The sequence below is a fragment of the Oncorhynchus tshawytscha genome, linkage group LG33 (genome assembly GCF_018296145.1).
Source record: "Oncorhynchus tshawytscha isolate Ot180627B linkage group LG33, Otsh_v2.0, whole genome shotgun sequence".
Taxonomy (NCBI): Eukaryota; Metazoa; Chordata; class Actinopteri; order Salmoniformes; family Salmonidae; genus Oncorhynchus; species Oncorhynchus tshawytscha.
Genome location: NC_056461.1, coordinates 19377670 through 19394004, shown reverse-complemented (window position 1 = coordinate 19394004; position 16335 = coordinate 19377670). Strand labels below are relative to the sequence as shown.

At 43.8% G+C, this 16335-nt stretch overlaps 1 protein-coding gene across 2 annotated transcripts in view; it reads left to right on the top strand.

Annotated features, from left to right (window-relative positions):
• LOC112230505 (splicing factor, suppressor of white-apricot homolog) overlaps nucleotides 1-16335 on the top strand; it is a 162311-nt gene that overhangs the window by 93897 nt on the left and 52079 nt on the right. For both annotated transcript variants that reach the window (XM_042311625.1, XM_042311624.1), the window contains exon 13: nucleotides 4804-4997. In XM_042311625.1, coding sequence (XP_042167559.1) covers nucleotides 4804-4997 — 194 coding nt within the window. The remainder of the gene's footprint in view (nucleotides 1-4803; nucleotides 4998-16335) is intronic.

Below are 16335 nucleotides of genomic sequence, written 5' to 3'. Positions count from 1 at the left end.
AATTAACACTCAGTTAGCAGGCTCACCAAACTACAATCCACATAGTAGCAAAAACTAACTACCAGAAATTGTTAACAAGTTATAAAGGATTTAAACACACGTTGTTGAAGGCTACTATTTACTCGTTAACAAAAAAGAGTATATGTCGTATAAAATATTCACCCCACCCATTATTGTAATCAAAACTTACCAGAAAGCATGTAGTCCTTGGCTCAGACAGTGTCGTAGTGTGGGCTCAATAGCATCTCATTAGTGTGAAAGATCTTGAGAATCAGCTGTACATGTGATGGAAGAGTGCACTGTGCATGCAGAGGGTTGCAATTCCATTGAATTGGGGATAGTTTAACCAAAATATGCCACACGACCTAGAATTGCCTTAAGTGTATCCCACAAAAAAGGTTCACTGTTATAAGCTAACTTTTTTTGATGAATTTAAGCAATATTCTGTCATTCCCAGGCATAACCATTTTTACAGGAAAATTCTGTAAATTTACCGTAGAGTTTCAGACCCTTTGCAACCCTAGTCAACAACAACAAGCTACACACGCCATTCCAGGTGAAAAGCAAAGAGCAGCAGGATAAATGATAGTTTCTCTCTCTACTGCAGTCACGTTCAGATCTATATGGATCCTTCCGGAATAGTCATTTAAAATTACACACACCTGTGACAATCCTATCAGATCTGACCCAAACCCATGAAATTATTTGGAATTCTGGATCCAGACAGTCTTGGGTATTCGGGTACAGGTGGATCCGTGAACACCTCGAATTCAAACTACATCCACACTCCACCATAGCCAATCCACAAAACTTTACCTATGAGGTGTTGTGTTTGGGAATGGTAAGCTGAAATGTTGCCAAAAGCTTCAATACACTCATACCATGTCATACCCCATATATTCCTATTTCACCCATCAATACAGTGCTAATGTCTACAAAATGTACCTTAAACACTGTCTTAGACACCTCTCTCTGCCTGCTACCTTGTCTGCCCTCCACTGCTCCATTTGATCCTACACTGCCACTCGCTCTCCCCCGCTCTCTTCTCTTCCTCCCCCGTATTCTTTCTCTCCTCCTCTGCTCTTTTCCGATCTCCTCCCCAGCCAAGCCTCCACAGTACAGTAGCTTTTCTCTCTCACACCTTGACACAGAGGGGAATCACTCACGCTCAACACATCTTTGACCTCTTCTCTCTCTCTCTCTATCGCTCTCTTTGAATTCTTTGTGTGTCTGTAATCTGAGGGAATTATGTGTCTCTAATATGGTCACACATTTGTCAGGAGGTTAGGAAGTGCAGCTCAGATTCCACCTCATTTTGTGGGGAGTGTGCACATAGCCTGCCTTCTCTTGAGAGCCAGGTCAGCCTACGGCGGCCTTTCTCAATAGCAAGGCTATGCTCACGGAGTCTGTACATAGTCAAAACTTTCCTTAAGTGTGTACTATCTGTTTAGGGCCAAATAGCATTCTAGTTTGCTCAGTTTCTTTGTGAATTCTTTCCAATATGTCAAGTAATCATATTTTTGTTTTCTCATGATTTGGTTCTGTCTATTTGTGTTGCTGTCCTGGGGCTCTGTGGGGTTTGTTTGTGAACAGAGCCCCAGGACCAGCTTGCTTAGGGGACTCTTCTCCAGGTTCATCTCTCTGTAGATGATGGCTTTGTAATGGAATGTTTCAGAATCGCTTCCTTTTAGGTGGGTGTAGAATTTAACGGCTATTTTCTGGATTTTGATAATTAGAGGGTATCGGCCTAATTATGCTCTGCATGCATTATTTGGTGTTTTGCGTTGTATACAGTATATTTTTGCAGAATTCTTCATGCAAAGTCTCAATTTGGTGTTTGTCCCATTTTGTGAAATCTTGATTGGTGAGCGGACCCCAGACCTCACAACCATAAAGGGCAATTGGTCCTATAACTGATTCAAATATTTTGGATAAAATATCCTATTTGTATAGCAGACCCTCATGCCAAACTGAGTTAAAAGCAGTTTTGAAATTAACAAAGCATGAGAAGACTTTGCCTTTGTTTTGTTTGTCAATTAGTGTGTGCGTGGTGAATACGTGGTCTGTCATACTGTAATTTGGTAAAAAGACAATTTGACATTTGCTCAGAACATTCTTTTCGCTGAGGAAATGTACGAGTCTACTGTTAATGATAAGGCAGAGCATTTTCCCAAGGTTGCTGTTGACTCATATCCCACAGTAGTTATTTGGGTCAAATTTGTCTCCACTTTTGTGGATTGGGGTGATCAGTCCTTGGTTCCAAATAATGGGGAAGATGCCAGAGCCACGGATGATGTTAAAGAATTGAAGTGTAGCCAATTGGAATTTGTGGTCTGTATATTTTATAATTTCATTGAGGATACCATCAACACCACAGGCCATTTTGGGTTGGAGGGTTTGTATTTTGTCCTGTAGTTCATTCAATTTAATTATAGAATCCAGTGGGTTCTGGTAGTCTTTAATAGTTGATTCTAAGATTTGTATTACATCATGTATATGTTTTTGCTGTTTGTTCTTTGTTATAGGGCCAAAAAGATTGGAGAAGTGGTTTACCCATCTCCATTTTGGATAAATAACTCTGTTGTTTTACTGTTTTCCAATATCCCCCGAAGTGGTTAGTCAGGCATTCTTCAATGATTTTGGAAGTGCTGTTCCTTCTTTTTCGATAGTGTATTTCTGTATTGTTTTAGTGATTCACCATAGTGAAGGCGTAGGCTCAAGTTTTCTGGGTCTCTATGTTTTTGTTTGGATAAGTTTCTCTATCTTTCTTAGGTTTTTGCATTCTTCATCAAACCATTTGTCATTGTTGTTTTTGATTTGATAGGGAAGCTCAGAGGTCAAATATACCATTTTAGGTTTTCTACTGCCAAGTTTACACCGTCACTATTACAGTGGAAAGTTTTGTCCGGGAAGTTGTCTAAAAGGGATTGAATTTGTTGTTGCCTAATTGTTTTTGGTGGGTTTCCACATACATTCCTTCCATCTATAGCATTTCTTAATAGTATTCAGTTCCTTTGGCGTTGATGCCTCGGGATTGAGTATTGCTCTGTTTAGGTAGACTGTGATTTTGCTGTGATCTGATAGGGCTGTCAGTGGGCTGACTGTGAACGCTCTGAGAGACTCTGGGTTGAGGTCAGTGATAAGGTAGTCCACAGTACTACTGCCAAGAGATGAGCTATAAGTGTACCTACCATAGAAGTTCCCTCAACGCCTACCATTGACAATGTACATACCCAGTGTGCAACAAAGCTGCAGGAGTTGTGACCCGCTTTTGTTGGTTGTGCCTAGGGGGGCATATGGAGGAGGGAATGCTGTCACCTCCAGGTAGGTTTTTGTCCCTCTGTGTGCTGAGGGTGTCAGGTTCTTGTCCAGTTCTGGCATTTAGGTCGCCACAGACTAGTACATGTCCCTGAGGCTGGAAATGATGGATTTCCCCCTCTAGGATGGGGAAGCTTCATTAATGTATGGGGATTCTGGTGGGGGGGAATATATGTAGCCCATGGGATGACATTTTTCTCTGAGAGAATTTCCTTTTTGAATTTCTAGCCAAATGTAAAAAGTTCCTGTTTTGATTAATTTTATAGAGTGTATTAGGTCTGCTCTATACCAAATTAACATACCCCCTAAGTCCCTTCCCTGTTTCTCAGCTGGTAGTTTGTTGGATGGGACTACCAGCTCTCGGTAGTCCCATCCACCAAACTACCAGCTGAGAAACAGGGAAGGGACTTAGGGGGTATGTTAACCTAGAGGACAACCAGTGGGTCCATCTCCTCTATACCATGTTCCTTGTAGGATGACAATGTCTGTATTTTTCATTTATTTGGTGAAGTCCAGGTTCCTGCTCTTTAGGCCAAAGGCCGATTTTACCTCAGGCCTTGAATATTCCAGGATGAGGTAGTGAAGGCTTTGTGTTCCATTAAGTGTCCAATTTTGTTAGCCGTGTGGTTTGGCTTCAGACCAGTAAGTGTGAGCAGAGCCTGCTGAGCATCTGGTACATGCCATTAGCTTGGGCTAGTGTAAGAGTGGAGGTTGGGCCTGTTTGCCTGTTCACGGCCTGGGCGTGTGTGTGACTTTCATGTTGAGGCCCCCTTTTTGAGATAATGGGGGGCATGGGGTGGGCAGGAGGGGCGTAGGTCTGATCTGAGTGGGCCTAAATGGGGTGTGGGCATGGTTGACTTGGGGGGTGTTGATTGGTGGGGGTGTGGATGTGGCTGGTGGTGCTGTGGTCTTGGATGTAGGTCCTCTCGGCGTGAGTCATCTATGTGTGGGGAGGGTGGTCCCGCAGGTCTGGGAGAGTGTCCATTGATCTGTTGCTACTGTGTGAGGTGTTGGGGCTGCGGTTGGTGGACCTGTTCGTAAAGGCTGTCCAAAGTGAAGTGGTGGGCAAGGTAAACATTTGATTTTGAGGGACAGTCGAGGGAAATACTTGCTTTTACCTTCTGTATGGTAGCAGGGTGGAAGTATTTTTGTGGTAGCAAGGTGGAGATAACCACTTGTCCGTTGGGGAAAGTAGAATAAGCTTTTTCAATCACTCCCTTTCCTGCTGTGCTCTTAGGTCGTGCCTGTGTGTTGGTCCTCAAACAGAAGGTCTAGGGCACACTGGGTGTATGGACACCGGAGTTTAGAGAGGGTGGGATCTTTTTGTAAAAACATGCTGAAAAATGCTGGTGTTCATCTGCTCTCTCTTTATCTCTCTTGCTTACCTCCCTTCCTCCTGTAGCCATGCAGAAACGATTCTGTTTGTATGCTGCAGGAACCATTCAGTCTGTATGCTGTACCTGACCTCTGTCCCTCTCCATCTAGCCAAGCAGAAGCTAGAGGACCGTCTGGCTGCAGCCGCCAGGGAGAAGCTGGCCCAGGCCTCAAAGGAGTCCAAGGAGAAGCAGCTGCAGGCGGAGAGGAAGAGAAAGGCAGCGCTGTTCCTCCAGACCCTACGTAACCCCCTTACTGGAGAGCCTGAGACCAGACGTCCTGACAAGACCACCGCCATGCCTGAGGTATGGAGGCATACACGCACACACTGTGGTAGTGAAAATCCCAGTAGCGATGAGCCAGGAATAGATGTCCTGTTCCTAATGGAGTCTCTTAATCAACCTAAGGTAGGTGCAGAGTCTAATTGACACAGCTGACAGTAATGTCACTCACACACTTTCCGAGACACCACATCGATCGTGTCCGGAGCAACCAAGCAGGGAAATGAACATGCACAGATACTGTCATCAGTAATATATACACACAGACTGAAAGAACACACACACACACACACACACACACACACACCCACAGACTGAAAACACACACACACACAGACACACACTGGGGTAAGTTTGAGAGATTAAGCCCAGACTTGTGCTCTGCTACGTCTGAGTAGTTGATGTGGATCGATGAGGGCCGGTGCTGTGTTGGGACTACGCTGCTGTTGCTGCTGCTTGTCTGCAGTCTGGGCTTTAATGATGGACACTGGCAGACTGGCTATCAGATTTATCCTGCTGTTCCTCAGAGTTTGAAAACACCTACACCCATTCGGTGTCCGTGTGTGTGTGCATATGACTGTGTGATTGTGAGTACACAGAGTAACGGCGAATACATGGAAAATGTAATCGAGTCGTCGCAATCACAGTGTTTGTATCACACACCCAACTCCTTGTCTCAACGGGTGGATACCTGCACTCTGTCCGTATTAGCAAGGGCAGTGGGTTGAAATCTGTGGAATTAGACATAATTTCCCCAGCCGTTGAACGCCAGTGTGTAGGCCTGGAGGTAGACCTTTCTAGTGACGATTTCTCCGGGGGAAGATGCCTATTCTACCCCCTAACAGAAGAGAAGTTTCTGTTATTTTTCAATCGTCTGTGTGAACTCCTTTGCCTGTCGGTTTCCTCCCAGTCTTAAGAAAATAGATTTACACAAGCGTTTGGGGAAATATGTACTTTTAGAGCCCTCGTTTTCATAAGTAGATATCTCTGTCCGCATCCGCATGTTATATTGCATTTTCAATATAAATCTAGCCCTAGATCCCTGGCTCTCACTTTAGGCATTCCACTCCATTGCTGCCTGGTTCCCCCTTCCTCTCTATGTCTAAAGCAGCTCCAGTGTTAAACATATCAGTGATAAAAAAATGCTTGTTTATTTCCATCTTTAGTTTGTCCTCTCTCTCTCCTCTCGGCCCAACATGGAGGTGAGCGGCCTGGCCCACCCTAACGGCAGCAGTGAAAGATGCCCAGAGACCTACCGCCACATCTCACGACCCCCCCCCATTTGTCCGAGGGACTGACCGCCACTGATTTATGGTTCCTGTCTCCAAGGTTATTGCCACAGCAACAAAACCGGGAGCCGACGGTGCTGTTGGCATCTTGTCGTTGTTCCGCTGCGACAAATAAAACCCTAATTTACTTTTCCCATCAAAGCGGCCTATCAGGGTTGACTGGCAGAGAGGCCGTGATTTATGTAGACTGGGATGTGTTCTATGTACCTGTATTCTTTTACTGGCTGCTTTTACAGTGGAGATGTACCTTTTAAAACTCTTCTCAGGAGGAGTGTTCTCAAGCAGCCAATCCCCTGCTGGGATTTTAACCCACTACCTTTGTGACCAGCGCACCTCCCTGACAACACTTTGACACATCTGTGAGACGTAACTCCAGTGGTACAATGGGGAGGTTAAAGATACTTTTTGTTTTGTCCGGTGTTTTTGCCAAAGCGTTGAACTTTCCAAGTTTTTCCAACTTATTCTCAGGGCTCCGCTTGCCTCTCTCCTCGCCCTTGCCCTCTTTCTGTGTTTATGTTGCAGATATATCTCTCTGTGTGTGTGTGTGTGTGTGTTTGTGTATATGTGTGTTTATGGTGTGGAGGGAGAGATGTGCGTGTGCTGTTCAGACAGACTCCGCTGTGCGCTGCGGGCACCTTGTTCACAGTGAGTTTACAGTGACTCATGGCTTGTTTGTGAGTCCATCTAAGCGTGCAGTGAGAGTGACCGCGAGACTGAGAAGCTCAAAGGATTCTCACAAAAAAAGGGCGAAGAAGTGGAAGAGAACTCTTCCTCAATAGAGCTACAGTGCCATAAAAAAGTATTTGCCCCCTTTCTGATTTTCTCAATTTTTGATACCGAATGGTGTCAGATCTTCAACCAAAACCTAATATTAGATAAAGGGAACCTGAGTGAACAAATAACACAACAATTACATACTTATTTCATAAACAAAATTATGCAAAACCCAATGCCACTGTGTGAAAAAGTAATTGCCCCCTGTCGTGTCTTGGCTTACATTAATGTGATGATGATTGTTTAATCAAATCGATTAACTATGTTTAATTATTACGATTAAATTACTCAAGTAACAATTAACTCATCAGCAATCTTGGGGCACCACGTAAAAAGTTTATGAAACAAGTTATTGTTTTCCGAATTAACTCTTAAAGATACAAATATCTCTTACATTTCAGTCATCAGTCATTCATTAATTGTAATTTACCTTCTATCAGTCTCATTCTGAATCACAAAATCCTTGGATATCTGCACAAATGCATAATGAAGAATCGGCGATATACAGAATTACATAAACACACAAACACTATAGTTATTGGTTACTAACACAATGCAATGAAAAGTCCCTAGTAGACTAAACCGATTTTTTTTCTCACCTTTATTTAACCAGGTAGGCAAGTTGAGAACAAGTTCTCATTTACAATTGCGACCTGGCCAAGATCAAGCAAAGCAGTTTGACACATACAACAACACAGAGTTACACATGGAGTAAAACAAACATACAGTAGAAAAATAAGCCTATATACAATGTGAGCAAGAGAGGTGAGATAAGGGAGGTAAAGGCAAAAAAAGGCCATGGTGGCGAAGTAAATAGAAATAGCAAGTAAAACACTGGAATGGTTGATTTGCAGTGGAAGAATGTGCAAAGCAGAGAGAGAGATAACAGGGTGCAAAGGAGCAAAAAAAAAAATACAGTAGGGAAAGAGGTTGTTTGGGCTAAATTATAGATGGGCTATGTACAGGTGCAGTAATCTGTGAGCTGCTCTGACAGCTGGTGCTTAAAGCTAGTGAGGGAGATAAATGTTTCCAGTTTCAAAGATTTTTGTAGTTTGTTCCAGTCATTGGCAGCAGAACTGGAAGGAGAGGCGGCCAAAGGAGGAATTGGTTTTGGGGGTGACCTACTGGCGCGCGTGCTACAGGTGGGTGCTGCTATGGTGACCAGCGAGCTGAGATAAGGGGGGACTTTACCTAGCAGGGTCTTGTAGGTGACCTGGAGCCAGTGGGTTTGGCGACGAGTATGAAGCGAGGGCCAGCCAAAGAGCGCGTACAGGTCGCAACGATGGGTAGTATATGGGGCTTTGGTGACAAAACGGATGGCACTGTGATAGACTGCATCCAATTTATTGAGTAGGGTATTGGAGGCTATTTTGTAAATGACATCGCCGAAGTCTAGGATTGGTAGGATGGTCAGTTTTACAAGGGTATGTTTGGCAGCATGAGTGAAGGATGCTTTGTTGCGAAAGAGGAAGCCAATTCTAGATTTAACTTTGGATTGGAGATGTTTGATGTGAGTCTGGAAGGAGAGTTTACATAGAATATGTGGACAACTGCAAATACTAAGTCAGAGCCGTCCAGAGTAAGTGATGTTGGACAGGCGGGCAGGTGCAGGCAGTGATCGGTTGAAAGGCATGCATATAGTTTTACTCTTATTTAACTGTCACATACGTCGAATACAACAGGTGTAGACCTTACAGTGAAATGCTTACGTACAAGCCCTTAACCAACCATGCAGTTTTAAGACGAGTGTTAAGTTAAAAATAACAAAAAATTAAAGAGCAGCAGTAAAATAACAGTAGTGAGGCTATATACAGGGGGTACCGGTACAGAGTCAATGTGCAGGGGTTCAGGTTAGTCGAGGTAATTTGAAGACTTACAGAAAACGTTTGACCTCTGTCATTGCCAACAAAGGGTATATAACAAAGTATTGAGAAACTTTTGTTATTGACCAAATACTTATTTTCCACCATAATTTGCAAATAAAATCATTAAAAATCCTACAATGTGATTTTCTGGATTTTTTTCCCTCATTTTGTCTGTCATAGTTGAAGTGTACCTATGATGAAAATTACAGGAAATTAACTTGCACAATTGGTGGCTGACTAAATACTTTTTTGCCCCACTGTATGTACATGTAGGTAGAGTTAAAGTGACTATGCATAGATAATAAACAGAGAGTAGCAGCAGCCTAAAAGAGGGGGAGGGGGTCAATGCAAATAGTCTGGGTAGCCATTTGATTAGCTGTTCAGGAGTATTATGACTTTGGGGTGGGAGCTGTTTAGAAGCCTCTTGGACCAAGACTTGGCGCTCCGGTACCGCTTGCTGTGCGGTAGCAGAGAGAACCGTCTATGACTAGGGTGGCTGGAATCTTGGGCAATTTTTAGGGCCTTCCTCTGACACCACCTGGTATAGAGGTCCTGGATGGCAGGAAGCTTGGCCCCAGTGATGTAGTGGGCTGTAAGAACTACCCTCTGTAGTGCCTTGCTGTCAGAGGCCGAGCAGTTGCCATACCAGGCTTATCAGCTTCAGCTCACAGACGGATGGCCTGACATTCTCTGATACAGAGCTGAATTCATGGTTCTTTCTATTAAGGCAAGTCGTCCACGTCCTGAGGCAGCAAAGCATCCCACTACCATCACCATGCTTGACCGTGGGTATAAGATTCTTACTCTGGAATGCAGTGTCTGGTTTTCGTCAGGCACAAAAAGGACCCATGACGTTCAAAAAGTTACACCTTTGACTCATCTGTCTATAGAACATTCTTCCAAGTGTCTTAGTGATCATCCAGGTGCTTCCAGGTACTGTTTTGGCAAACTTGAGTACTTTCTGGACAAGCTGGGTCCCATTATGCCTGCCGAAAACCAGGACTTGAAACGAGTAGTTCATGCTTGAAATCCCACAAATGTCGCTAAGTTAAAGCAGTTCTGCATGGAAGAGTTGGCCAAAATTCCTCCACAGCGATGTGAGAGACATGAAGCATTTGGTTGCAGTCATTGCAGCTAAAGGTGACACAACCAGTTATTTAGTGTTAAGGGGCAATTACTTTTTCACGCAGGGGAATAGGGTGTTGCATAACTTACTTAATTAAATATATATTTTGGGGGGTTGTTTGTAAACTCAGGTTCCCTTTTATATAATATTAGGTTTTGGTTGAAGATCTGATAACATTAGGTATCAATTATATGCAAAAATTGAGAAAATCAGAAAGGGGGCAAATGCTTTTTCATGGCAATGAATGTCCCCAAAAAATAGCACTATCTGGTTAAGGAAAAGCAGTAAAAAATAAATAAATGAAAAGCCCTGTTGGGCATATTCTCCTCCGCAGGGAAACACCATGACAAGCGACACTAGGCCACTTCAAAGTGTAAATAAGATTCAAAGAAAGTGTGAGGTTGGGAGTGTCCTTCCACAGTGGAAATGCTGTTTGTCAGGTCTCTTATGTGTGCCCAATGGGTGACGTCCTTGCTTGGGGACGCTAACAGTCACCTGTTCAGCCAGGAGGAGTCCTGTCATGGCTTTGTCTTCTCTGTCACTCTGGCCAGCTGTGATGAGGGTGTTGAAGGACGTCTTCAGTCTGGACAGGACAGAAGGGTTCGGTATTATTGATGAGGATAAGTTGTGTTCAGGCTACAGGAGTTTGTTGAACTGCTGTTGTGCTTAATCAGGTGTCTCTGTAATAGTTTGAAACCACTGGAGAGCTTTGTCCATGTGATCTGCGATCTGAGCTTACGGTACTGTGACTCCACTAGAAGTACAAGTATTGTTTTCCTTTGCTTTAGCGACGTCATAGACTTTGCATCAGTAGCTCAGTGAATGACGAACACCACATCTCATACAGTAGCCGTTTGAGAACACTGTAATGGCACTAACAACCCTTTCTCCTCGCCAGTGGAACAAATGGTGATCGTTGTTGTTTCACAGAGATCTCCTTACTGCCAGTCGCTCCTTTGTGACATTTCTCCAAAAAGTATGATCCTTGTCCCCATGTGCAGTTGCAAACCGTAGTCTGGCTTTTTTATGGCGGTTTTGGAGCAGTGGCTTCTTCCTTGCTGAGCGGTCTTTCAGGTTATGTCGATATAGGACTCATTTTACTGTGGATATAGATACTTTTGTAACTTTCCTCCAGCATCTTCACAGGGTATTTTGTATTGGAATTGATTTGCACTTTTTGCACCGAATTACGTTCATCTCTACGAGTCAGAACGCGTCTCCTTCCTGAGCGGTATGACAGCTGCGTGGTTCCATGGTGTTTATACTTGCGTAGTATTGTTTGTACAGATGAACGTGGTACCTTTAGGCGTTTGGAAATTGCTCCTAAGGATGAACCAGACTTCTGAAGGTCAACAATTCTTTTTCTTAGGTCTTGGATGATTTCTTTTGATTTTCCCATGATGTCAAGCAAAGAGGCACTGAGTTTGAAGGTAGGCCTTGACATACATGATGTAAATTAGCCTAACAGAAGCTTCTAAAGCCATTACATAATTTTCTGGAGTTTTCCAAGCTGTTTAAAGGCACAGTCAACTTAGTGTATGTAAACTTCTGACCCACTGGAATTGTTGCCAAAACTATGGTTTGTTAACAAGACATTTGTGGAGTGGTTGAAAAGTTTTAATGACTCCAACCTAAGAGTATGTAAACCTCCGACTTCAACTGTGTGTGTGTATTTTATCTAGTGTGTATTGTGTCTCGTGCATGTTGTGTGTTGTGGCGGTGAAGCTGGTTTAGTATTCCATTATGAAGCCGCGGCACGGAGAGTGCAAGGGGCTGCCAGGGAAAATCATAGAGGAGGGCAGAGAAAGAGATTAGGAAAGGAGGTGAAAGAGAAACATTTGAGTCATATTTTTAGGAAGAGGTAAGGAATGCGGTTTTTAAATCATTTCACGATTCGAATAGTATCATTCATTTGTCTGATAGCCTGACATTCTAAAAAAAATGTTTTTTTCTCAATGTACAGTTTTAACCTGAGCACTGCTCAGGGCATTAAATTGTAATTGGTCCCCCCTCTGCTGCTATACCAGCATCCACTCTTCTGGGCTTTCCACGAGATGGAACATTGCTGCGGGGACTTGCTTCCATTCAGGCACAAGAGCATTAGTGAGGTCAGGCACTGGTGTTTGGCGGTTAGGCCTGGCTCGCAGTCGGCGTTCCAATTCATTCCAAAGGTGTTTGTTGGAGTTGAGGTCGGGGCTCTGTGCAGGCCAGTCAAGTTCTTTCAAACCGATCTCGACAAACCATTTCTGTATGGACCGAAACAGGAAAGGGCCTTCCCCAAACTGTTGCCACAAAGTTGGAAGCACAGAATTGTCTAGAATGTCATTGTATGCTGTAGCGTGAAGATTTCCCTTCACTGGAACAAAGGGGCCTAGCCCGAACCATGAAAAACAGTCCCAGAGCATTATTCCTCCTCCACCAAACTTTACAGTTGGCACTATGCATTGGGACAGGTAGCATTCTCCTGGTATTCGCCAAACCCAGATTCGTCCGTTGGACTGCCAGATAGTGAAGCATGATTCCTCACTCCAGAGAACATGTTTCCACCGGTCCAGTGTCCAATGGCGGCGAGCTGTACACCACTCCGCTTGTCATTGCGTATGGTGATCTAAGGCTTGTGTGCAGCTGCTCGAACATGGAAACCCATTTCATGAAGCTCCCGACGAGCAGTTATTGTGCTGACGTTGCTTCCAGGGGCTGTTTGGAACTCGAGGACAGACGATTATTACGCGCTACACTCTTCAGCACTCACCGGTCCTGTTCTGTGAGCTTGTGTGGGTTACCACTTTGCTGCTGAGCCATTGTTGCGCCTAGATGTTTCCACTTCACAATGACAGCACTTACAGTTGACCAGGGCAACTCAAGCAGGGCAGAGATTTTACAAACTGCCTTGTTTGAAAGGTTGCATCCTATGATGGTGCCAAGTTGTAAATCACGGAGCTCTTCAGTAAGGCCATTCTACTGCCAATGTTTGTCTATGAGGATTGCATGGCTGGGTGCTCGATTTTATGTGTCAGCAACGGGTGTGGCTGAAATATCCAAATCCACTCATTTTGAAGGGGTGTCCACATACTTTTGTATATGTAGTGTATGTGTCTGCCAACTGGGCTTCCTGTGCTCCCTATCATACTCTCTTCAATGACCCAATCACGTCTTTCACTTATTATTCCTCATCTATTCTTTTTACTGTTTTGAAGTAGCTCATTGGCGTGATGGTAGTTTACCATCATATAAAGATATGTTAAAAGCAGAGTTAAGTTCAGACGTTCTAGTATATTACTGCATTAATGATTATCTGTCAAATGAGACCAGTGTTCCTAAAACATTAGCAAAGCTACAGTGAATCTTATGATGAATAAAAATTTGATGGATAATTGTCCTAGAACCAAACGTCTTGGTGAGTCATGTCAACTTCTGCTCCCTGTTGAGTGGCGTAAGTGGGATGCCAGACTCTCTCTCCTGCCCCTTTCCCAGAGAACATGCTCTGTTCTTAGATAACCCAGCTTATGTCCCCCCCCTTCTCTCCTCCTCCTCTGTGGATGGATATCCTTGTCTGTAACGTAATACCCTGTTAAAGACCAGATCCTGCTGCAAGTTTAGCACGGATTGAACAGACTTGGAACAGATTACTTTTTTTTTTTTTAACATACCTTTAGACACCAGTACCTAAACCCTCTATTCTCCGTCCATCCGCCTACCATCCTGCCAGCACTTCGGCCAAACGAGAAACGCCAGATCCAGATGTCCAAGACTCCTAGTTTCTAATCAGGAAACTAAGAAGTTCCTGGACAGCATTAGCCAGAGACACCTAACTGAACACTTAGGGCTCCTCTTCTCTTCATCTGAGTGTTTTATTGTACTCTGCTGTGAGAATTAGATTTAATGATTGAATAGAGCACTAATGAAAGCGTGCAGAAAGAAACCAGGAAGCAGCAGATGGAGAAAAAAAAACAAGAAATCTAGAGAGAAATGACACAGGCCTATTTTCTGTTTGTCATTTTTTTGTTCTCTCTCTTGTTCTCTTCTCTGCGTAACAAAATTAGAGGGAAAGTTGCAAGTAAGTGAGGGATCAATAGTGCCGCAGGAAATGAGGCTATCAGAGACTGTTTGGAGCTTTCAATCAAAACCCTGCTTCTGCTCACTTTATTTAGTTTAAAAATAAATTCAAGGCCGGAATTTTAAGAGGGCTCCCTGCTCGTACCATGACCTAAATGGAATAAATTGGACAGGGATTAGTTCTCTTGGTAGAACACTGAGTGTGACCTCGGCAAAACAGTACTCTCGCATAGGGACGATTTGCCATGGGAGGGAGGGAGGGCCCAGATGTTGGGGCCCCTCCCCCCAAAAGCTGATTTTACTGCATATGCTGAAATGTAGCTATCACTGACTTTACTCTACTCTCGTCCATATTGTGGTGTTATTAGCGTTTGAGGCTGGGCGGAAGCACCTTGCAAGCCTTGTTCGCTATTTATTCAGATGTGCTGAAGCTGCCAGACACACAGAGGGCATCTCCCAAATGCTGTGGTATTTACTGAAAATGTATATTTGTTTAGGCTACATTTTATCCAATTTGAATCCCAAATTGTGACAGATCAGGCTTTTAGTCAGTCTGTTTTCTCAAATGAATTCAGATTTTGCAAACAGATCATGTGTGCTGATCAAAGTCGTAATTTCTGGTCCTACTTTTCACCTTGAATGTACTCCGTCTAATTAAGGAGTGTGTGCGTGTGGGTCCTAGCCAGCTGGCCACGGTGCGCTCTGTGCTCTCTGATGAATTGAGCCATAAATCGTTCAGCGGACGGCCACATCTCCCACTCTCCTACCCTTTGCTTGTATTGATTTATTTATAGAATCAATTCCAAGCAACAGGTTCATGAATATTGATGCCTTTCAATCTAATCTCTTAATTGATTGAGTTTGATACGTTCTAGTTCGAACACACACACACACTTTTGGTAAATACTGTGTGTGTCTACTTATGTGACGATGTTTCGGTAGAACCATGTGTACGCAGATGTGTACCTGCCTGTGTTCGTAAGTGTGTGTGCGTGTGTCTCTCTCCCTTTCTCTCTGCCTCTCTCCCTCCTTGCCCAGCAGCCCTAGTCACTTCTGTCAAGAGCTGCTGTGATGTGAGCTGCTGTGAGGGGTAGCTTTCTAATTGATTGGGCTCTTTGTCTCTGTGCTGACATGCTCTGTTCAAAGGAAGGGCTTCTCTCCTGGGAGCCCTGTCTCTCTCCAGCAGGTAGCTCAGCTTCTTTAAAGGGCCAGCCAGAGCCCGGCAGGGCTAATTGACGTGATTAGAGACAAAACCAGGGTGGAGAGGTGAACCGCAGATACCGCTATGCTACTCCCCCTTTATTCCTCTCACGTGCTCACTTGCTCTCCTTCTGTCTCTTTCCTTCTGTCTCTCTCTTGGTCTCGCCTTCTCTCGCTCTCTCTCCTGGCTACAGCAGCTCTCTGTTGGCATGTGTGTATCTGTGTGTTCTCGGGCTCTATGTGGAGCGGTATGAAGGGGATCATTGGATGTTTTATATTGATATTTTAATATTTGCCTGGCCTGGCCCATAGTTCCCCACTTTCCAGGCATTCCAGGGATAAAGGGTTATTTTTTATCAGAGCCTGTCAGGCGGACAAAAGCACCCAATCTGGTGGCTTTGTTCTGCAAAATGGCTCTCGTTTGCCCAAATAAAAGGGTTAATGATATCCCCGCTTGGCCATATAACTTACATGTAATTGCGCATTAAAGTTTTTGGGGAAATTGTGAAAGCTTACCAGCCCACCCGTTTCTCTTTCTAATTGGCTTTCAAGCTAAATTTTGATTATGGTTTCTGTGATTGCCCCAGCAGATAAAGGATCAATGCTTGTGCCATTTGAGGTCTGTAACCCATTAAGACAGCCCTGTATGGAGGGAGGGGACATGAGATTGAGACTAGAGGTCAACTGATTCATCAGGTATTTCGTTTTCAAAAACTGAAAGAGTGATTTGTAACCTGAATCAAGGCCAAAACATTTATTTCTGTTTTTAGAGGGAGAGAAACGTGGTGCCAATTGTGCGCTGACCTATGGGACTCCCAATCATGGTCGGATGTGATACAGTTGAAGTCGGATGTTTACATACACTTAGGTTGGAGTCATTAAAACTTGTTTTTCAACCACTCCACAAATTTCTTGTTAACAAACTGTAATTTTGGCAAGTCGGTTAGGACATCTACTTTGTGCATGACACAAGTAATTTTTCCAACAATTGTTTACAGACAGATTATTTCACTTATCATTCACTGTATCACAATTCCAGTGGGTCAGAAGTT